The 23,835-nt window shown below is 34.6% G+C and overlaps 3 protein-coding genes across 6 annotated transcripts; all 3 read right to left on the bottom strand.

Annotated features, from left to right (window-relative positions):
* Window positions 1–4,748: 4,748 nt before the first annotated feature.
* Window positions 4,749–7,082, bottom strand: LOC122294591 (superoxide dismutase [Mn], mitochondrial-like). 2 transcript variants are annotated; one of them, XM_043103473.1, is made up of 6 exons: window positions 6,721–7,082; window positions 6,387–6,433; window positions 6,083–6,262; window positions 5,947–6,003; window positions 5,542–5,619; window positions 4,749–5,027 (listed from the first exon to the last, which is right to left on the bottom strand). In XM_043103473.1, exons 1-6 carry the CDS (start codon window positions 7,004–7,006, stop codon window positions 4,935–4,937), a joined length of 741 nt encoding a protein of 246 aa, XP_042959407.1. In that variant the 5' UTR covers window positions 7,007–7,082; the 3' UTR covers window positions 4,749–4,934. The 2 variants fall into 2 exon arrangements, with proteins under 2 accessions (XP_042959407.1, XP_042959408.1); XM_043103474.1 differs by having other exon boundaries at window positions 6,137–6,262.
* A 1,385-nt stretch (window positions 7,083–8,467) lies between these two features.
* LOC122294590 (UDP-xylose transporter 3) lies at window positions 8,468–13,509 on the bottom strand. Of its 3 annotated transcripts, none has more exons than XM_043103469.1 (9): window positions 13,352–13,509; window positions 13,169–13,203; window positions 12,861–13,051; window positions 12,258–12,442; window positions 11,697–11,764; window positions 10,199–10,331; window positions 9,743–9,904; window positions 9,322–9,594; window positions 8,468–9,022 (listed from the first exon to the last, which is right to left on the bottom strand). In XM_043103469.1, exons 3-9 carry the CDS (start codon window positions 12,979–12,981, stop codon window positions 8,906–8,908), a joined length of 1,059 nt encoding a protein of 352 aa, XP_042959403.1. In that variant the 5' UTR covers window positions 12,982–13,051; window positions 13,169–13,203; window positions 13,352–13,509; the 3' UTR covers window positions 8,468–8,905. The 3 variants fall into 3 exon arrangements, with proteins under 3 accessions (XP_042959403.1, XP_042959404.1, XP_042959405.1); XM_043103470.1 differs by having other exon boundaries at window positions 13,304–13,467; XM_043103471.1 differs by lacking the exons at window positions 13,169–13,203; window positions 13,352–13,509 and having other exon boundaries at window positions 12,258–12,477; window positions 12,861–13,003.
* A 5,538-nt stretch (window positions 13,510–19,047) lies between these two features.
* LOC122293360 (expansin-A8-like) lies at window positions 19,048–20,388 on the bottom strand. Its single transcript, XM_043101919.1, has 3 exons — window positions 20,162–20,388; window positions 19,772–20,084; window positions 19,048–19,664 (listed from the first exon to the last, which is right to left on the bottom strand). Exons 1-3 carry the CDS (start codon window positions 20,301–20,303, stop codon window positions 19,361–19,363), a joined length of 759 nt encoding a protein of 252 aa, XP_042957853.1. The 5' UTR covers window positions 20,304–20,388; the 3' UTR covers window positions 19,048–19,360.
* Window positions 20,389–23,835: the final 3,447 nt, after the last annotated feature.

Here is a 23,835-nt window from a genome sequence, read left to right as displayed (position 1 = left end):
TTCCCACTTTCCATTACTTAAAAGCAACACACTTCACAAAAGTCATTACCCTATCTTTTATATTCTTTATGGATATGGATTCACAAAAGTCAGATTCCTTGAATATTTCACATAGATGGTTGCATGACTTTATGAGAAAAAGACAACCAATCCGATAATTCCAATTGAATTTTGCCAATGGGGTGATTAATATCGGAGCACACGTCGGAGACGTATCAAAGTTTATCAAGTTAACCTGTCTTTTCAATCAATTTGCACCTTAGAATTTGTTTTAACTTGAAATGTATGCAAATCTTAGCAGCCATCTTCAAATATACTTTGGTTTGCTTTGGTTAACGAAAATTTCATCTCATATAATTATTATAATTATTTTAAATTTTAAAATAAAAATTATATTTTAACGATATTTTATTTAACTTTAAACTTTTATCTTATTTTATCTTATCTGAATAATCAAACGAGGCCGCGTTCCACTCAAATGCCATCCATCTGTCAGACCATATGCTATCTATCCTAATTGTGTCTCCTATTTGTGTCGGTGGAGTAGAGAGAGCACCATTATCTTCTTGTTAACAGGAAACCAAACCAGTACTAAAAATATCAAAGCAATAAAGTGAAGCACATTGTGATGATTCACAGGAATGAGCAGCAACCGGTGCACCGTCCTTGACCAGGTGCACCAAGCAGTACAGTAAGAACTAGGCACGCACCAAAAGGAAGCACAAAGACAGGCCACAAACAAGCCATTGTGGAGGCTTACCGCATTATTTAGAAAGCTCATGAAAATAAACAGGAATGTATCAGTAAGATATATACATGCCAGGAAATGATTTGTACAAGTCCTATATAGATAAATCTTATACAAGTCTTTGTAGAACTAACGGACCCCACCTAAAACCATTCGTGTATTGATTTGGTCAATCATGGGTATTACCGTATTAGAATGGCCAGAATTCAAATTACCCAACTACAACCTCAAACTTCCCCCACCAGAGTAAAAGAAATGCAAAACTAACAGCAACGTCCTAAAACAAATTCCCATAGAGACATAAGACATGCGTTTTTAAAAGTTTGAGTAGAAGACTCTTGCGGTAAACATATTATATAACTACAACTTGCATTAAATGGCAACGACCAATTATGTGAACTCCGCGTAGAGCAACACAAGCCTTCTACAATCAAGCTGCCATTTACGATACAAGATAGTAATAGAAGCATGCCCGGCGGCTAAGCGCTGCGGGGGTTCGTGGTTCCTCCTGTCAGTACCAGAACGGACCCACACAAGTCACAACATGAGAATGAATTGCGCACGAAACACAGTACCGCATCTTCACGTGCAGCTTTGGAAAATGGAAAAATATATTTGTAAATATAACTAAATTTGATTGATTAAAAAATAAATTTTATTAAAAATAATATTAATTTAAATTTTAAATATAAAAAATTAATATTAATATATAAATTAATATACGATTTTATCTAAAAGATAACAAAATCCTTAAAAAATTGAAAGCGTGTAACCTTAAAGTAGAATGTACCACAAAGTCAGAACATGGTCTAAGGCCTTGTTTGGTTAACCAAAACCAAAAATCTCATCTCATCTCATCTCAACTTATCATTACACCTTTTTCAAATTCCAATACAAAATATAATAAATAATCTTACTTTTTCAAATCCCAATACAAAATTAATATTCAAAAATTATATTATAACAATATTTTATTTATTACTATTTAAAACATCTCATCTCATCTCATCTCATCTGTGTAACCAAGCGGGGCCTAAGTTAATGGCTGTCAACACTGAATCATTTGTTTTTTTGGAAGATATAAATTAAAAGGTAAAAGTTAAAAGTTAAATAAAATATTATTAAAATATATTTTTTAATATTATTTTTATTTTAAAAATTTTTTTATTATATTTTATATAAAAATTAAAATAATTAGACAAATTGAAAAGAATTGTTAAAAAAAAAAAAAAAAAAAAAAAAAAAGACTGAATCAATAACAACACCAACTTAACAAAACACGAAAGTGAAAAGCATATTCAAGCAAAATATTAATCAATATCTCCGACATATTCAACTAAAATAAATTTAAGGCACGTTTGATTATATGAATAAAGTGAAATAAAAGTTAAAAATTAAATAAAATATTATTATAATATAATTTTTATTTTAAAATTTAAAAAGATTGAATTATTTATATTTTAAGTAAAAATTTAAAATAATTATAATACTCAAAATGATACGAGATTGTTCGTTAACCAAACGAGTCTAAAATCCAAATACTTCCTGAGCAGCCAAACAGAGGCAAGCAAAAAAGCATACTTTAGGGCAGCGTTTTCTGCAGTTAGGGCAGCGGATGAACTTGATGTGGCCACGGCCGTGATTGTTGCGTCTACCATTCCTGAGCTTGAAAGTCTGCGGCAAACACGCAATTAACGACGACGGGTAGAGATGAATGCAGTGGTGAGCATAAAGCCAGAGGCTTTGACATCTTGCCATGGAGATTGAAGATGTGAAAAATTAACCTCCTTCGCCGTGCTAGATGGTAGGTTACTACTCTATTATTATCTATCTATTATTAAAGTTCATTTCAAGTGTTTTTATTTTTTTGTTTTATTATTTTTTAATATTTTTTTAATATCTTTAATCACAAAAAAAAAATTTAAAAATATATAATTTTATTAATATTTATTTCTTTAATCATTAAGTAAAATAAAAAATAAAAAATAATTCAATATAAAAATAATAGTAGAAAAGTAGTAGTATGATAGTAACCATATTATTATTATACTAAAGATCCGTTTTGTTTGTCCAAACTGCCAAAGTTTATCTGGAGTTTGTTTGCAAACTCCACCTCCTCTCCTAACTAGCCCCAGTGGCTTTGTCGATATGGTTTTCTATTTGTTTATTTTATTTTTCCGTAGTTTATCATTTTGTTTCCACTCTGTAGCACCGTCTCTTACTGATCTGTTGCTTTTTGGCATCTTCCTTCACGCACGCACCACCCCTACAGCCTCTACAGCCATCGATCTTCATGCTTGCAGCAGAAAACTGCGATTTTGTATGATGCATTTTATACACCCACAGCCCCTTTCATGCGCGTTTTCCTCGAGCGGCCTTCTGGGGCCACCCTCTAACTTCATCGGCCATTGATCATTCGGATCAACTTGTCCACTCTCCTCCTAAGGTGGCACATGTACTACACGTGCCGCCACAAACGGTGTTGTCCTGCCGGCGACTTGGCCTAGACTTAGGTTGTTATCCTATGTTACCGTTTTCCCTAACCCGTGATCAAGACAATGTGATTGTGATAATCTTTTACAGTTAAACCAGATTAGCAAAATGTAGCGCACCACTCTCAACTATGATTTTTAGTTATAAGTTTATAGTCTATTTCTCAAACTATGTAAAAACCGCTTTAAAGCGGCATCCTCGTGTGGGATTGGGTTGGAGCCAATCTTTTAGCTAGATAACCTGCTTTTATTTTTTTTTTCAGTGCTGCTTTTGTTTATTTTGGGAAGATTGTTGGGGACTTCCATCCCACAAAATCTTATATCATTGTCACCTCAAAGTTTATCTATGAAATATTTACTCGTTGAGGAAAAAAAAAAAACTCGAGATAAAGATAGAGGGAAAAAAGTCAAGAAAAATATTCTTTAATGCTTTAATTACGAGAAATTAAAAGTCATGAATTTAATGACAAATTCTAAAACAAATGATATCTTTTAAGTAACATGTGAAGCCATTTTTTCATTTTTGAGTTAAAAAGACAAAAAACAAAACAAAAACTACTACTTATAAATTAGTGTATCAAGTGTACAAATAATCGTAGTTATAAAAAATATTATAATACAGGTTGAAGAAATTCATAGCCTAACTCTCATAAAACTGATTCAACAATAGAGATTTACTTCAACTTATAAATATGCTCAAAATCTTGTTCACAAGCACTATAAGATTATTTCTCAATACATTTCTTTACGTGCAGGCCAATATTTTTTTAGTTTTTATCACAGAGTAAATAGTGTGGACTCCCGTTCGTCCTGTGAGATGATGTAATATAATGAAGAAATTTATGGGCCAACTTTCTCATAAAATCGGTTTAATAAGAGAGATTTGCTCTAACCTTATAAACATGTCAAAAACCTTGTTCACATGCAATGTGGGGTTATTCCTCAACAAAGATATCTTTTTTTATTGCTAGCTAAATTGGCAGATATCCACATTAAGGGTTTGTATAGAATATCAACAAGTATACTTGTAAATACATTTTCTTTACCAGAAAATATACAACTTAGTCCTACTTGAAAAATAAGAATTCTCTGATGAATCAAATATTCCTATGTCAACAGGGTTGAGAATACATCCTCAACACCAATATGCAAATATACGGTTCCCACAAGTTATTTTCCAAACCTCTAACAAGTATTCTTAGTAATATGGCCAATAACTTCTACCAAACTATCAGACTTAAAATTTGCTTAAAAATACCAAATTTTTCAACTTAATTATTCACACCAGATTGTTCCACTTCATAATTTGAGATAGTTTGGAGAAAGTTTTAGAAAAAGTGGTCAGAATGGCGGCGAAACAGAGAACAAAATTTTCTACCTTCCAAATCAAGCTGGCCAGATCAGGATTCAAAAGGTGAAATGTCTAAAAGAATTTGAAGTTTGACATTTTTACAGGCAGTAAGATCAAATAATCATTGATAAGGGCTATCTAAATCTGTACATGAATATCAAAAGCAAGCACACCATAAGAAACATATTCTTATTACATGCATTATGTCTGATACAAGGAAAGATAACCAAAAGACAACTTCATCACAAACTGTACAACGATGCTTGTATTAATATACATATACCAGGCCAGACCCGGCATTCAGTAAAAAGCCTAACCACAGTACTAAGAGCTCGTTGTTGTCTCAAGGACACTCTTTCTCATAAATTTCACTTGCATATTTCCAGTTAATAACCTTCCATATGTTCTTCAGATAATTGGATTTCACATCACGGTACTGCATGAAAAAAAAAAATTCAGTTTTAAGTAACAATGAGGTGATTATTTCTGTTTTCAGGCTACAACCAAATGACAAAATCATGCAAGAAAGTTGCAGATCATTCTATATTCTGCCCTTGAAATAGGCCGAGATAGATGCTCAATATACTCAAAGAAGCAATCCTCGTACTGAGAGGTGAGTAGAAGCATTTATCATCATTGCTGCATAGAGGGAATTAACTACAAAAGAAACAGATTTTTGTAACCAAAATTCTGTGATCAAAATGACTATTTCTGACGGTTTTGTGCGATCGAAGAAAGAAAATGACGTTTGAAACCATAAACAATAAAACAATGATACTTTTCATTTTAAATTTTGTCATCCACAATCACATTTGTCGATGCGAGTTGGTTCATATAAGAAATTTTCAAAAGATTCTACTCTAATCTGATACGTTGAAATTATGCAATGTGAAACAGCCAAATTCAGACTATCGGCATCTTTGAAATAATAGCAAAAGCAGTAAATTCACCTGCAGGTAGTATGCATGCTCCCAAACATCTATTCCAATCAGCGGAACCAAAGCTGATCCTTCAGTTACAAGTGGATCCTGTAAAGTTTTATGTCAGCCAACATAAGTTCAGTCACTCATGAAATCAAAAGAAAAAAAATAGAATATCTAGTGCACCTTGGAATCATTGAAAAGCTGAGAATACACTACGCTTACTAACAAATGTTTTCTCATATTTTCATCCAGATTGTCCATCACCTAATATGTTTCAGTATTCATCATTGAATTACCATTTTCACATAAACACGTGCACAGTAGCAAAAATGTGAATAAAATCTCAACTGCAAGTAGCATCAAACTACTGAGGCACATAACATCCATATTCTTTAACCAATGACTTAAACAGCAAAGCTCTGATGACCATACCTGGTCTGCAGTGGTTTCAACTGAGAGCTGCTTCCGCTCTTTATCCAGAGCAAGCCACTGTCCAGAATTCAATTAAATATATAGTTCCCATTAATTGAGTTCTATATTTAATTGAGTTCTGAGATCCATCAAATACCTTCAGAATCTGATGTAACTCAGAAAGTTGCTCAAAAAAGTTCCGAAAACTTACAACCCATCCAGAGCCTTGCAAAGCAGCACCTTCTGCATTGACTTTCTGAATCAATGCGTCGAGAGAACCATACTGTCTGTCAATGGCCGAGCCTAGGGAAGGCTTTGGCGGCTCACCACCTAGTTCCTGTCATAACCGTTTCATAAATGTGATCAGAGACCCACAAAACGACATCGAATGAAACCGAATAATCAATAGCTCGCACAAGAAACAAAACAAACAGAAAAACAATAATGATAAGTAGACTTACTTTAACGGGTGACAGATTCTTCCAGAAAATCGAGTGGTTTATATGACCTTTTCCACAAAGAATTGGCAAGAGTTAAATCCTTTGTTTAAGAATTCAAAATTTGTTGACTTTACTTTTATCTCAGTACTAAAGCATTTTTTAGACTTTCAGCCGAGGCAGGGATTAGAAAATCCCAGCAGAGAGTACAAAACGCCAAACGGCGCTACGAACAGATCGTTTACTCTAAAGAGCAGAGGAGCTATTTGTTTGAGTCCTTACGTCAAATGAATTAGAGGTCTCATGAGTGAATTCCACTGCATGCATGCGGGGAGAGAGAGAGAGAGAGAGATGAAACCTCCGCCGTTGAATTTGATGGCGCTCTGAAGCCGGACGATGGTGGGAGAATCAGCCATGGTGAGGGCGTGTTCGAGGCGGACGAGGGCGTTGTTGTAGTTGGTGACGTAGGACTGGTGGTGTTGCTGGTGGTGCAGCTTCATGATCTCCGTCATGATCACAGGTTCCAGAGCCCAGTAGTCGTAGGGAAGGTTCGGCAGCGAGAACGTCGAGAACTCACGAACAAGGCCATGGCTATGCCAAAGCCCCAGTTCTATGGATTTTTTGCTCACCCTTCGTAGAGCCATCCACAAGCTTCTCTCTCTGTAGGAGATATGTAGAAGCGACCGAGTGAGAGTGTGTCAGTCAAGAGTCTAACAGAGGCAAAGTGGCACAACTCCAAGTTATATTTAATATTTATATTTATTATTTTATTATTATTTTTTTACTACCGTTCACAGATTATTTAATATCATTTCACCATTCAAATGTGATAATTTTAAGAGAAATGCCATATGCAAATCTCAAAAGCACACATTTGTGCAAGTTGTTTATAAAAAAGTAGATCTCATAGTAGAAAAGCGTAAAAAATTTACTTTTCTTAATAGAATCTATATTTTTATAAAATGCGTTTATAAAACTTAGAGCACTCTGATTTAAATAACTAAAGTTAAACTCAAGTTTTAGCTAATATGACATGAATTTATTTTTACTTATTTTATTTACTTTCAATTTTCACGTTAAATTATCTATATATTATTTATATAATAATAAAATAATATTAAATTATTTTTTAAAAATTTTTAAATTATTTAATTTTATTATATTTTACCATTCTACCGATTATATGTTAACCAATAATAATATTATAGTCTTAAAATAATTGCCACAACCAAATCACGATAGAAAGCAAGGAGTAAAATATTTTTTATTTTTTTGTCATGCTACAGTAACTATCATATTTGACCCAACACTAGTTTACTGTAGCAAAAAGCCCTCCCCTTTTACATTTGCATAATCCAATGCAACACATTTTAAAATTCTATTAGCCAAACACTCAGTTGAATTTATATTTACATAATCTAATAAAAGTGTTCTAACATTTGAAGTTTGTACTTAACATTACTCAAGTTTTATATATATAAACGTTGGATATATATAAACCTAACGTTTATATATAAATTTAATTCTTATACCAACTTAATTTATTAGATTTATTCTACAATAAAAAGATATTTACAATACAATAGATCATACAAAATTGCATCAATGCAAATACTCATATATAAGATTTATGTGTAAATCAAACATTTCTTTTTTATTTTTTAGAATGATATTTTTTATTGGCCTAACATTTATATTTTGAAATATATTTTTTAAATAATATGTTGAAACCATAACACAAATTCCAAGGAAAATTAATGAAATGTTGCACATTGCCTACATAATTGCATTTACTCAAAAAATTACAATGCAAGTCCAATTTTGATATGTAAAATTTTCACATACGAGCTTAAAATTCGGATGATCTTTCAAGAACACATATATAGTAATGCTATATATTATGGAATACGTAAATGCCGTATAGTCTCTTTAACAAAGTAAAATTTATTATTAAAAATTAATTTTTTTTATTATATAAATTTCATATTTATTCACTTTTTGTTAAATGATTATACGACACTTCGCATGCAATTATCATTTCACAAACCTTCGCTTTGCTTGGATTGCAAAAGTGCAGAGAGGTGAAGAGGATGAAGGCTATAAAATACAGAAACTGACGTGCACGTTTCATTGAACATCTTCAGCAGCAAAAGGTTCTCACTAGGTCCAGAAATATTCAAAAAATAATGAATATACCAATACAAATAAACAGAAAACATCTACGAAAATTGTTCAGTGTTTCGAAATAATAGTATACAAAACATTAAATTCTAGTATGCACCTGATTGGTACAAAAATACTGCCCAAAACCGCTATAATAGGGAGACTCAGACACTCTCTCTCTCCCCCAACCCCCCTCCCCCCCTGTCTCTTCCCCTTTCCTCTTAATTGTAACAAGAGATTACAAAATAGTTATAATCTGACATAACTTACTCGTTGCTATGCAACATATGGGTGACCTTACCAGTAACATCTTCATCACTGGACTGGTTTTTGTACCGATTTCAATCGACCCAAAATAATATTAACGATTACAAAGGCTTTTATGCATGCAGATCCTTGTTTGAATTCCATGTGGGAGCCTTTGGAACAACGCCATCGCCCAAAATTGTAGCTCCATTTTCTACATTTAAAAGGGGATCAGATTCACTTTCCTTTGCCTACAACAAGAAACAAAGATGTTTAGCATATACATTACACATGCCAATAAAACTGCGGGATATTAAAAATAAAGAGAATCAAGATATGTATGAGAAAAGTAAAAAAATTGATAAGATAGGAGTTTACTGAGAGAGGAAGTAGATACAAAGACCTTGGGGAGGTGAGATATCAGGTTGTTTTCTAATTGTTTCACCAAATGATAATCTTTTTTTTTTTTTATATAAGTAAAAATGATCATCTAAATCGATGTGAAAACGAATAGTATATAAAAATTGGGCAAGGAAAGAAGTTGAACTACCTGGGACAATGGTGCAGATGCTTCATTAGCCTTCTGCTGGCTCTCAAGAGAGCAACAGTAAGAATAGAGTACCATCCCAACTACAGCAACCAGGATTCCTAAAATATTTCGCCAGCTAAATGGGTCGTGAAGTAGAACATAGCCAAACGCCAAAACCAGGCATGTTTTCAGATGTCCAAGGACTTGATAGGTGACTGGAGATGTCTTTCCAATAACCAGAAAGGTACTGAAGTTTACAGAGACAGAAATCAGGCAGGATAGAACGATGAAGAACTGCAATAAAGACAAAGCACGTATAATAGTTAAATTAAGAGGCAAAACAGATTAGAAAACAGATAGGCAGAAATCTTTCTTTTCCCTGTGTGTGTGTGTGTGTGTGGGGTGGAGGGATTTGCAATCTGAGGATTGGCGCAAATCTTACCAGCACTTGAGGGGTATATTTGAAAGCAAAAACATTCCGATTAGTCAAAAGTCCATCCAGAAACGGGCCTACAATGAACAAAGTTATCGCCTGATAGGGACAAGACTGATAGAGAAGTTGGGTTGAAGAAACTTTGAACTTCTTCTGAATAGCATTAGTCATCTGACAATAACTGGTTAAGTTCTTAACAACAAACACTTAATTAACCATGAAAAAGATCAGGCATTATGGTCGGTGAGAAGTGCCACTTAATCCAAAGCCTATTTGGCACATGTGCCTATTACTTGTCACATAAGAGAAAACGTTACATTAAAAAGACAGGTTGTTTGCTTTGGCCAAACATGAAATATATCTTCATCTTTTATTTTTTTCCTCTTTCTCTTTTCTTCTTTCTGCCAGGTAAATTAATGTATAAGAAACATTCAACACAGTAAACGTTATTTCAGCTTAGGATACAATCTGAGCAACACAGGTTGTGATAACAGCAAGCAGGGACAAGAAAGAACCCAGGGCATTGAGCTGAAGATCAGTCACCGTTGCAATTCCAACACCAAAAAGCAGGATGATGAGTGAAAATTGGATACTCCTACTGTTTAGAGGGAGAGGGTAAAGAAAAAAGTATCAGTACACAGTATTTAAACAGATATAGAGAGCATCCATGGCAGAACAAGCCGCCCACCATGAATTATGAAAGCAGAAACTCTCTCCCCAATGGACAAACTATCATAGAAGAACAAGATCATAAGTGCCGGCATGCATAGGTCAGACATCATGCACAAACTACCTACTCTATTGATTTCAACCAAGTAAAAAAAGGGGAAAGAAAACAAAGAAATTAGAGTAGTTTAGACTAGTACTGAATAGGCATTAAAGATTAAAATCATGACCAAGAAACCATGAAACATCTGCCTTCTAGAAGTTGTACAGATAATGTTTTCCAGGCTTGTGAAAGTTCTAGACAAATAACCATTCAAGTGCTAAGGTCTCTTGGCTTCAAATGCCTTCAAGCCAGTTGGTCTTACTGCAAGCCTCTTAGCAACTTGTGCCATAAAGGCCAACTCCCCCAAGCTAAGCATTGCCAATGATGGAAATGTTTCAGTCACCTTAGGTCATTTTCAAGAGGCTGAGGGTCATCACTGATACCAATTTCTCTGATCCAGACTGCCTTTGCCAGGGCCCAACCAACGATGAAAGCAGTTATGATTGCAATTGAGCGACGTACCACAAAATATAACAATATTCTTTTTTCTTTTGTGAAATAAACTATAAAAGTTGACTTTTCATCTGCGCCAAACCCTTTTCCCTGTTTCCTCTCAGCATAATCAATGTACCCCATAAAAGTGATTTGCAAAGTCAAAGCTCGTTCTTGGCTCCAGGCAACAACTAAAGGGGACCACAAGGCATATTTTTTCCAGAGTTTGTTTCCGTTGAGAATGGTAACGAGGTAGTTGGTTAAAATGAAGCACGTTGAATCATATTCACAGGCTTATCTGTGTAAGTGTAGTGACAAAACCTTAATATTAGTCTGCACAAGAAACTTAAAACTCTATATGCTTCCAGATTTTTAGAAAGAAAGGGAAGAAGTAAGAGGGTAGGGCCAGAAGTTCTGCTACAATTGCAGTGGTGGAGACAAACAAAAGGCAATAAAGCACCTCAACATTAAATATAGCGAGGTCTATAGACTGTGTCCATCTCTCTCCGAATTGAAAAAAGTGTTTGAGTCATGGCCTTGCTGCACGCCGCTAGCAGAAGCTAACTGCATGAAAAGAGCCGCTAGAGAGGTTTCTCCTGCCGGTCTTTCTGTGCAACAGTCCACCAATAGCAGAGAGAGGGTTACCATACAAACAAGATTCTTCCAGTTTTTACTTTAGCTTTTTCTTACCAATCAAGTAGCACAACAGCTGTATCTTATCTTATAACCTACATACAAACTGATAGACTAAATAAAACTTACCTGAATTTCTTCATAAAGAAGAGAGTCTCCAAGAGAACAGTGCAGGGAATAATAGCCAGTTTTGTCATCTAACAAAAAACCAAGAGAGAAATGCTCAGAAACCAGCATATAAGATCAATACTGCTAAGATTTTAGATAAGAAAAGGGATAACAAAGACAAGTCACAAACAGATCACTCCCATAGATCATCATATTACCACGACGCTATACCAAGACACAAGTTAAAACCAACAATTTATGAATCCGTACAGATCAAACTTTGAGATCAGGCTCTTGTTTTTATCACAAGAAAAAGTGACCCCATGTTATTTAGACTCCACAAATTGCATGGCACACATGCACATTTCATATAATGAACTCTTTTTCAATTTCACAGAGCTCATGAAACCAATCGCATGCAATCACATATATATCTTTTTACAGGTACAAACGCAGAGATGTTATACTTCAGAAATGGAGTTGAAATAAAATGAGAAACTAAATCATATAAACTCAAGTGATAAAATAAATATTTATGTATGCTATTACAGTCGTAGATTATGGACCAGAAGTGTAGGTTACCTGGTAAAACCCAACAGAATTGAAGCCCAAGCTAAGATTTAATAGTCCAATGGAGATTCCATTTAGTATGCCAAAACCCATTACAGCTCTTGGATCAAAAGGCTTGTGTTCAAACAATTTCATCCATAACGCCACATGAAGAGAGCAAAAAGTGACAAGAAGATGCCAACTTGTCAAGGTTGTGGCTGCAGCACCCCATATTGTAAGTAAGTATCCTCCACTACATAACAACGACCCAGAAGCTAAGAGGATAATGAGGACGACGCTAAAAATCCAATGCAGACTTCATTAATGAGAAATGAATAAGAATAACTACTTATTCACAATGTTCCCTGATTAAAAATTATAATAATAATAATAATAAGCCCGCGTGGTAGTTTTGGTCCGCAACAACCATTAAACCACAAAGTACTAGTTTTTAAACAAATGAGAGCGTTATTTCCTATTACCACACCTAGGCACCAAATCCAATAATTTTTTTTTTTTTTTCCCGAAAAATTACAGATCTAAGAACCGATGCTCAATGTCACTTTAATTGCATCACAAAATCCATCATCTCAGCACTGCTTTCTTAAGGATGAATACACATGGATTACTACTCACCAAATGTAAAACCAAGCGAGCTAATGAGCGCCTTGTTGCAAATCACGATCGAGACCGACGACACCACCGACAAGCTCAAAGCCCCAACGGTCCCCAGCTGGAACCTCTGGCTTTCACTCATCTTCAAAGCTCACTGCTCTCTCCAAGCCCCGCCCCGATTTTTCTGGATCTTCCAAAATATCAACCCCGCTCTTCACAGTCAATAATATAACATTAGACATTACACACACTCATCAATACCACACATGTTACAGTTACTTGTCCACGTATACGTATACATGTTCCTACAGAAACGTATGACTTCGTACCTCAGCCGGACATACTTTATCGCGCAAAAAGGGAGCTGCAGTTGTAAATTCCAAACACAGAAAAGTTCAATAAATTAGAAACAGAAAATAAATGAAGCCCGGAATTCGGACACAGATTTGCAGAAATTGACAGACCAAGACCCTAGATCTGCAGCAGTGTGAAAGAAAAAGAGAGACAGTCACCGTTCGGAGAATCTGGGAAGAGAGATTCCGCGGAAAGCTACTGGGAATAATTAACTCAGGTGGGATTTATAGGAGAGCTCTAGCATCGATCGTCAGCTAGCGTCTGGTTTTGTGGAAAATGAAATGAAAATGGCAGAGAGAGAGACAGAGGGAGAGGGGTTATCATCCATTATGAAAGAAATCCGTCGTCGTTTTAGTCCCCAAATTTCTATAAGATTGTTTTATATAATAAAAAACCCTTATGTAAAAATTAAAATTTAAGAAAATAAAAGTGAGTTTTAAAAATTGAATTTGAAAAAAAAAAACTAAAGAAAATAAAAGTGAGTTTAATTTTTTTTTATTTTGGATTTATATATAAAAGAAAAAATTTAATTATAAATATAATTATATTTTAGTATATGTATTAATCTAATGTGATTGGTTAAAAAATAAATTTTATTAAAAATAATATTAATTTAAATTTTAAATATAAATCAACATTAATAAAATTAATAAATGATTTTATTTGTATTTAATAAAATTTAAAAGAAAAATGAAAATGAGTGGTGAGATTTTGGAGTTTGTGATGTGAAAGACGTGTGAATGCGTTTAAGTGAAAAAGTGGCGACGGTCAAATGTGGTTTTTGTGTCAACTGGTTTTGATTATGCAAATTGTACCAATTAATCAACGTAGAAGCCAAGTGACATTGTACCTAAACTAAACGTAGTCCGTTGTTATGTCACGCAATGGTAGGTTTCCAACTTTGAATTTTGTCCTATATACCTTTTACCATTTACACCAAGGTTGTGAATTTGGCCATCTATTTTTCACATGGATTTTCGTCTTTAATTCTTACCATACAAAAAAAAAAATGATATAAATGCTTTAACCAAATAGAACTTTTATAAAAATAAATTTATAAATTGATGTGATTTAATATAATATATTAAATTATAAAATTATTTTTATTATAAAATAAATTTAACTTATTATATAAAATTATGTGTAAATTTATTTTTATAAAATCATTTTATAATAATAGCACTTCTAAAAATAAAAGAAGGCCCCTTATAGTGAGAGAATTTCTATCTTCTCTCTAGGTTAAAGAATTTGAAAACCGTCCAGAGGCTCCACCTCCCTCCCCCAACCCTTTCTTTTTTCTGTTTTTCATTTCCTTTTTTATGAAAATAAAATCTGTTTGGCTGCAACTTTGGTGGTTGAAAGGCCACCACTAGAGGCTGTGTCCCGAGGCCTCTACTTTATTTTTACACTCAGGTGAGCGGAGAGACATTTCACTTTGGGGGTGGAGGTTCTCGATTTCGTTTTGGCCGATGTTCCTGACTGTTTTGGTATAGTCTTCTGTGGGGACTTCTCAGAGGGTTATGGTGTGAGTTGATTCGGGTGTTTTGCCCCTGGAGATGATGGTTTTTGCATGTTAGTTTGGGGTGCTTCCCGCTGGGTAAAGGATCTCTGTTTTATCCATGGAAACCAGAGGGTTGTTTTCAGGTTGTATGCCGAGCTGCGTGGAGGTTTTAAAGCTTTTCTGGGAAGGAGTTCGGTCGCAACTCTTTAGCGAACACTCCCATGGATGGTGGCCGGAAATTAGGAGTCGCAGTGTTTAGATGGTTTCTTAGTTCTTCTTCATTTTTTTACGTTTGGTTGTTAGATCTAGTTTTTTGTTTGGGTGTCTGGAATAAGCCTCTTGACGACTCTGTGTTTGGTTGTTATAAGAGTAGAGGTTGGTTTCATCTCTATTTTTTAGTCTCCGCCAGCCCAAAGTGGAGGTTCTAGGATCTGGTTTTAGCCTTGGGAAGAGACTGACGACGGCGGAGTTGGTTACGTGGACTGGGAAGAGACGGGATGTTCGATGAGAACATTGATGTGCGGAGAAATCATCGGGCAGGGCCTTCTGGGTGGACTGCGTGAGCTTCGGGGGGAAGTGGTCCGTAGCGTACCAAAGTAGACCGTGGTTGGGCATATGGAGTGGACATACGGCGTGGGCAGATAGTGGAGAGTAAAGTGTTTGTTTATTGTTTTTCAGTTAAGGTAGTCTACGTGGTGTTTTAATTTTTGCTATTTATGTTAGGTTAATAAGAATTTTTGAAATAGACAATTCTCTTTCGTCTTTTGGAGGAAGAGGGTAGTGAGTCCCTATTCTTTTTTAGAAGATGAGGGTAGAAAATCTCCTCCTCCTTTGGAGGGTGGGGTGATAAGTGAAATGAGATTGTTTTCTCATAGATAAGTCAAGATGGACATTTCTTTGTTCACAGAGTCTCGCATCTCAGAAGAACTATGTTATCAGAGAGTTTTTTGAAGTTTTTTAGACAGTGTCCAGCACAATTAAAGTTGTGCGTGGGGGTGCTTTTAACCGATGTGTAGTTGGCTTGTAATCGGGATTTGTACTCGGATTTATTGGTCACAGCTGTAACTTCCTTCATTCATGAATTGAATTGAAGTCTATTTAAAAAAAAAAATAACACTTCTAAAAAAGAGAGTGTCTTAGAAAATGTGAGATTTAATTGAGACTATTATACCTTGAATATTAAGACTAATTTAACAGTAAGATTTATTTTCCTACATTGTGACACGTTTTGAAAGACAATGAATCAATTAACAAATCTTATCCTAATATCTTGAATTTTATAGATTGTTCAAAGTATCGCTAGATTATGGGATCCGACTCTTAGACTTTGAAAGACAATCATAAATTTTATAAATTGATTTTTTATATGAGAAAAGCTTGGGGCCAAATGGGTGTGAAAAATATTTCCCCACCAGCCATTAACAAATAGACATGTAGGCCATCTATGCATCATTGAAATGTACCCGCATGTATGAGAAAAGACGCCCATAAGCACAATCTGATGTTCTCTTCCTCTCCCTCCCATCTTCACTCTCCCTCTCTTGCCCATCCCTCTCATTTCTCTCCCTCCTATTTGCGACACTCCACACCGATGGACCCACGCTAAAGCCCTCTCAAGCCCATCTACATTCCTCCATGTTGAAGCCCAACAAAAGACCAATAGAAGACCAATGAAGGGAATCACACAAAGTATAGACCAAACATAATTTTTTTTTTACCTTTCAAACTTTGAAGACAATGTTTTGGGGCTTCCGTCAGTGTCGAGTGTAGGTGAGGGAGGGAGAGGGAAAGAAAGAAGGAGAGGACTATTTTTTTTTTGGAGGGGAGGCTTCCATCGATGATAGAGGAGTGTAGATGTGAGGGAGAGAAAGGAGGGGGCTCTAGGGGCCCGTCAGATGTAGAGGAGTGCATATGAGAGGGAGAGAAAGTAAATAGTTTAGCATGGATGAGTACAAATAGGCTTGAGAGGGCTTTGGCGTGGGTTTGTCGGCATGGAGCATCGCAGATGGGAGGGAGAGGAAGGAGAGGGATGGGCGGGAGAGGGAGAGCATCGGATTGTACTTATGGGCTTCTTTTCTAATACATGCGGATGCATTTCAGTTATGAATAGATTGCCTACGTATCTGGTTGTTATTGGCTGGTGGGAAAATACTTTTCATGCTCGTCCAGTCTGAAACTTTTCTCTTTATATATATAATAATATTGTTAAAATAATTACAATCATTTTTGCATACTTTTTATGTAATTTACTGGTATAATTAGTTAAAACAGTTATTTTATAGTAAAAAGAAATAACACAATTAATTATATTAATAGAGTATATAAAAAGAATGTAAAAGTTGGTAAACATAAAATTTTTGATATATATGTATGTGTGATTGGTTAGTTCTTTTTCCACTTGGATTGACAATTCAATATCATGGTTGAAAGTACACCAACCAAATAAACCGGACAATATCATCACATGCCGAGAAAATAGAAGAGAGATCGGCCCATTAATACGCACTTTACTGAATAGTGGCCCACCATCCAATTTGACTGACTCTCACTTAGAAATTATATTTAGTGTGTAAATTTCGTGTTTTATTTTTGAAATAGTAGATAAATAAATAATTCACATAAATTTTTTTTAATTACAAATCTAATTTTTTTTTTCAAAAAGAGTGCGTAAGATTTGTATATTTAAAATTATATCTAACACTCTTTTTTAAATCTTTCATAATTTTATCCGTTATATATTTACACCCCATATTTTATTAATAAATTAACAGCTATTTTGACACATTTCTAAAAAAATAATAATAATACAACTAGATGGATTTTAAATTAAAAACTGAGAATTAGTCAACAAAAATTTGGAAACCAAAAATCTTATGAATAATACTAGATCCCCCGCTGGGGGATCCCGCTCCCAACTTTTTATTTTTTTATTTTTTTTTCTTTTTCTTAGTGATTAAGAAAAATTTATTTAATATTATTATGAATTTTTTATATTTTATTAAATATATAAAAATATTAAAAAATGATGTGAAAAAAAAAACAAAAAATAAGTTTTTTTTTTGACCTAGCGGGAGCTCTCAGCGGGAGCCCCCAACTGTGGCCGTAGCAGTGTTCAAATCTTATAAAAGAAGAAACGCACGAGTTAAAGAGGGTGTCACCCAGATCAGGACCCCTTTTTTATTTTTATTTTTTTAAATTACAATTTTCTGAACCATCCATGGGTTTGTTTTTCTTTCTGTCTCCTTTGATTTCTCATTTTGGCTTTCTACAAAAATATTTGCTATCTTGCCTTAAGATTACTTTTATAATTTCAAAGTTTTGAAAGTTTCTTTAAACAATTTTGTCATGTGTGCACCAAATCAAGTTATCATAAAGTCCCGACCCGTTTAAAATTTGGATTGAATTGAGATTAATTTTAAGCTGAGTCTAATATTTAAATACTTAACTTTCAAATCATTAAATTCATCTAAATTCAAAATCTCTTTATACGTAAGACTCATAGTATTTTTTAACTCAATATCTCTTTATATGCAGAACTCACAATTTTTTTCAACTTCTTATAAATATATCTAAACTCATCTTAACATCCAAACACATCTAAACTCATTTTAGGTGGATCTCACAAAACTAAACTCATATTAACATCCAAACACATCTAAACTCATTTTAAGTGGATCTCACAAAACTCACTCTACCATTTTAACTCATAACTATTAATAAAAATACTCAACTCATTTAAACTCATCTCACGTCCAAACAGGGTTAGGGTTTACCTTACAACGTGAAGTTTCTCCACAGGTTGAAGTTACACGTCCTATTTTGCATATTTCAGTCTTGCCCTAGTTTGTTTATTTCTTATGCTCTCCATATTGAAGGCAAAACATCCCACCAACCTTGTCTCTGCTATCAAAACAGCTCACTGTCATAATGATGCTCATTTATGATTTGGACTCTGAACAAATACTTAAATGGCAAGGGATCTCATCTCATTGCGAGAAGTGTGACTGGCAGTGCTAGAAGACTTTAATAGTAATATCAGCTATAAGATAGCAGCATCAAAGCAACAGCATTTATGTTGCCAGCTCTAAATGTCTGCTTTAGTAGCCTAAGGTTTGTGTAGCCAAGGGTCAAGACCAATCCCTCAGCCCATTTAATTCTTTTTCCATACTATTGGATGCCAAAACTGCTTTAAAAAGAGCACAAACGAATGGAAGGAGATCGGAGATTGAAACTTCTTATCTTCATGAGTTGATGTAATCATTATAATCATACTTTTGGATACCAAAACTGCTTAAAAAATGAAGGATCTGAAAATTCTACCTTTTCTTGAGAAAAAAGGGTACAGATTGGACAGATCATGAATCATCTGCAGTCTTCATATATTACTATTTGATATTACGTAGCACAAAGTGCTACAAAATGGGGAAATGGGATATCTACTGAATGATACAGATAAACTTCCAAAAACAAACTTATATGTGAAAGGCCCGGCGGGTGCTATTTGTTTAACAACCTCAGCAATCAGAGAGCCACTTTCCCGGACTCCCACTACACACTCTTGGCTCTTACAAAATGTGAAAAAAAGGAATTAAAACGCATAGGCAACTAAAACATATACAAATTCTCACTAATCTACCTCCCCAAATGATAGGAAAAAAAAAAAGGTTTAAAATTGACCACCTCCGAAGGTCTGACCAAACTGCCAACCAGCAGGCACCACGTTGTAGCTTGTCACAGTCCTGCCGTCGCTGGTGGTGACTTGGAAGGACAGGCTTTGGCCATTGAGATATGAGTTGCTCTGCCAGTTTTGGCCCCAGTTTCTTGACATTGGTCGCCACCCTGTTTTAGACCCCTTGATCGAGACGGCATGGACATCCCCTGCACCACCTACGTTGGTGATCAAGACCAGGTTGAAGTAAGAGTGGCCATTAATGGTGAATCTAATGCTTCCTTTCTTCACACAGGGCACTCTGTTATAACACAAGTGGGAAGACATTAGCAAAATAAGCAGCTGAGAGACATGTTGGGTTGTTGCTTCTGATTAAAAAAGTTTCGAGTTTGGTTATAATTCTCCAACCTTCTAAAGGCTACCGGCACTATTCCGGCGCGGTACTGTGCGATTTGCAAGAAAGCAGGCTCTGCCATATCGAAATGTTGGAGTGGAGGATTGCACCATCCACCATTGTCGTTGGACAAAGCGAAATTCGGTGGGCAGAAGTTTGTGGCGGTGACGGTGATGGTGCCAGGCAGGCACCATCTGGGGTCATTGTTGCATCGCATTTCATAGCAAGCACCACAGGTCAAGCCATTGTTGAACAGAGCTGTGCTTAGAGCTGCAGTGTTGGTTCCATACCCCTGACTGTACAAGTTCCCATACCCACATGCACCTCCTGCAAAACGCAAACATCAAACACAACTCTCCAAAAAGATAAAAGTGTTCCCGAATTTGCTAAGGTTTGGGACATACCCATTGTGCCTGAAGCATCACCACCGCCGTAGAAAGTGGCGTGACCACCTTGCCATCCTCCATAATCCGCGGTAGTTCCATGCAGGTGTAGCTGAAGAATGAAAAGAACAAGAGCAAAGGAGATTGCCTGAGCTGCTGCCATTACAAGGCTTTTTCTTTAATGTTTGGAAAGCAGAGGAGCTTGGACAGGGCAGGTTTAGTTTACTTGTGGTGTAATGGTGCACGAGGGGGTTTGCTATTTATAAGGAAACAGAGTTACGGACAGTAAGCTTAGGTGGGGATTGACAGCCGGCCAAAGCCACAAAACAATTCGAGAAAACGAAGCGCACATGCGCTGGTTGGTTCTTGTTGGGGGCTACCAACCGCTAACCCCTATGGACCAAACCTCTCTGACTCTGCAGTCTGCACATGTATTTCTATTCTGTTTTTTACATCTTTGCATAAATTAATAATACGTAAGTGTATTTTTACTCTGTTGCCTCTCGTTTGGGAAAGTTCATCTCATTTTTCTACTTCAATGTTTCTTATCCACGAGTAAAAGCTTGGTCACTTAATATGGGTACATGGAGCGTTGAATTTGCACTTTTCGTGTGAAGCACGGGTAGGGTCTTAAAGAGATTATGGTATCTTTGCACATGGGAGGAAATATTGGGTACTGAAAACATGGGGGTCCTAATTGGGATTTGACCCGTATGAACTCTAAAGCCTTTACCTCTATGCCTTTACTTGCCCTATCCGGTTAAACATATTCAAGTCGACATCCGATCATTTAATAAAAGTCGGCCATCCATGTGACCGAACATCCAACAAAAGTTGGACATTTCACACTAGGTGTCCGCCACACCCACGTCAGACTCGAAAATCTATATTTCGGTGGAAAATGAAATTAAAAAACAATCAATATAACATATAAAAATGCATGTCTATCCATACGTACATGAGGCAGATAGAGTCGTCTTCATTCTGAATTTTGTTATTCTTAGTTGCATAATACTCTATATAAGTTTAGAGTATATAAATATGTTACAAGTCCTTTGAAAGAGAAATATTTTAATTTATAAAAATAAATTTATAAATCGACGTAACTTGATATGATTCGTCAGTTTGTAAACTTATTTTTATTATAAAATAGATATAATATATCACATAAAATTACGTCAATATATGAGTTTATTTTTATAAAATTTCTTTGTAATTGTTGCATTTCTCATTTAAAAAAAATGAAATCCATCATAAAAATGTAGATTTTTTCAAATAAGTTTCACTTTTTTTCAAATGGTCTGCATAAATTATTTTCCTTTTAAGTCATATATGATACATTTTATGTAATTATACATTTTAAATCTTAACATCTCCCCTTATATTTTTGTTGTGATTGACATAAACATGCACGTCTAAACTTGAAAGCCACAGATGACTATGGTGGGTGAGTCGCCCTTTCCCACAGCGCACAGTTATGTCTTTGACTCCAACTTGCTACTTACATTCCACACGCTTGAAAAAGCAGAGGAAGGTTCCTATTACCAAAAGGTCTTCTAAGCTAAATGCTTATCTATTTTGGTGAACTGGAAAGCATGATATCATCATATCCCCCAGTCCAGCTTAAAGAGCAATAATTTGAGCACCACGGGCTTTAAAAGCCTAAGGATAGAGAAAGAAGAAGAAGATGTGCACGATCTCTATTAGCATGATTAAGATCTTATACAGTTATCCGAACTCCAAGGCCTACATTGAAAGAGATAAACACACTAAGGATATCCGACAACATTTATAGTGAACTCTAGGCAACTATAAATATCGAACAACTATAAATGTCGTAAAGTTTGATTTAGATGTTATTTTTCTTTTGCTTTAAGTCTATTTGGATTCAGAGATGAGATGAGATGAGATGATTTTAGATAAAAATTGAATAAAATATTATTAGAATATTATTTTTTAATATTATTATTATTTTAAAATTTAGAAAAGTTGAATTGAGATTTTAAAAAGTTGAATTATTCATTATATTTTGTATGTAAATTTTAAAAAATTGTAATAGTGAGATAAATGAAACGTTTTTCGAATCCAAACGGGGCTTAGGGCCTTGTTCACTTTAAGAAAACTCTCATTTTATCTCATCTCATCTCATTTCATTTTAATCATTACAACTTTTTCAAATTCATATACAAAATAAAATAAATAATTTAATTTTTTTAAATCTCAATATTAAAATAATATATTTTAATAATATTTTATTCAATTTTTAATTTTAATCTCATCTCATCTCATTAAAAACAAATGAGTGGTTGAGGCTATGGTGCCATTACCATATCATTCTTATTTCTGAAATCATAGGCCCCTCAAAATTAATGGCTCCTTCATAAAAGTATTTAGGTACGTACTCACCAAATCATCTATATTATTGCAAAAGTTCGACTCCGGTCCAATTCTTGTTATAATTAAATTCGTTGAATGTAGAACACGTGTTTCATAATAAGGTATAACACGTGTTTTAAATGTATTGTCTCGTTTCGTAAGTTTGTTAAATCGTCTATTCAACTTAACTATATTTTGTAATAAAAGTGATGAACTTTTATGAATGTCTTATATTAAAGAGGCGAATATTTTTTCAATGAAAGCGAGGTTGCTTAACATTTATGAATGAATGTCTTACTTGCTTATATATATATATATATACACATTATAATTATAAAAATTTTTATAAAAATAAATTTATAAATTGACATAATTCCATACAATACGTTAAATTAGAACAGTTTAGACAAAATTAAAAGTTGTGAATAGTGATATAATGAAGATGTGTGCCAATATTTGTTTATAACTGAAGAACAGACAACAATACACGTTTCATCAATCTATATGAGGGCCGTTCAGACATGATTAATAACTAAAAAGATAAACAGTGAAGCATCCTTTTTAGCTGGTTTTAGAGCAGCATGGTTGTAACTTGTAACTTTCATGATTCATATCGACCCATTTTTATATTCCAGATTATAAAAACTAACTTCCATCGCTTTTCACCGACTAATTCATGGATGACATAATGGCAGTTGAATCCAACCGTGACCATGACCTATTTCTTCTGAAATTTTGGCATTCCCATCTCATATTATCAATGATTTGCTTAATTTAGTATATATAAGAAGAGATTTCCAAAATTTCCTCCTTTATATCATGGCTTATGTTCAATTCTGGTATGCTGAAGTGTGTCCAGAAAATCGCTACACAAACAGCCTCACGCATGATGTCGAATATCATAAAAGACTTAAGAGTGTATCTTCTCTTAGCCTAATTAATTTCCAGATGAAGTAGCTAGAGTTGGATTCTATTGTTTTCAGTATGTGTAGGATATTGTTAGGAACGATAGGAGAAAAAGTAAAACAATAAGTAGAATCGGTCACACAAGACATAAGGTTTACGTAATTTATCAACATGCTTACATCTACAAAGCTGTAGATGATTTTATTCAGATGATAATTAAAGATATAGTGTGGCAGCCGTGTAAGAATTTAATACAATATATAATAAACACTAATTTGTGTGTCGGGTCGGATAAAGAGCTAAAACAAGTTAAAAGATTTTATGGCCGTTCTAGTTTGGACCTATCAGCCAAAGTTTCATTGAAAATCTATCAAAAAATTGCAAAAGATCCTTATCGAATCAGATAATCAAGT

This window comes from Carya illinoinensis, chromosome 14 (assembly GCF_018687715.1).
Source record: "Carya illinoinensis cultivar Pawnee chromosome 14, C.illinoinensisPawnee_v1, whole genome shotgun sequence".
Lineage (NCBI taxonomy): Eukaryota > Viridiplantae > Streptophyta > Magnoliopsida > Fagales > Juglandaceae > Carya > Carya illinoinensis.
The sequence above is the reverse complement of the archived record's forward strand: the minus strand, read 5'-3'. Positions and strand labels throughout refer to the sequence as shown.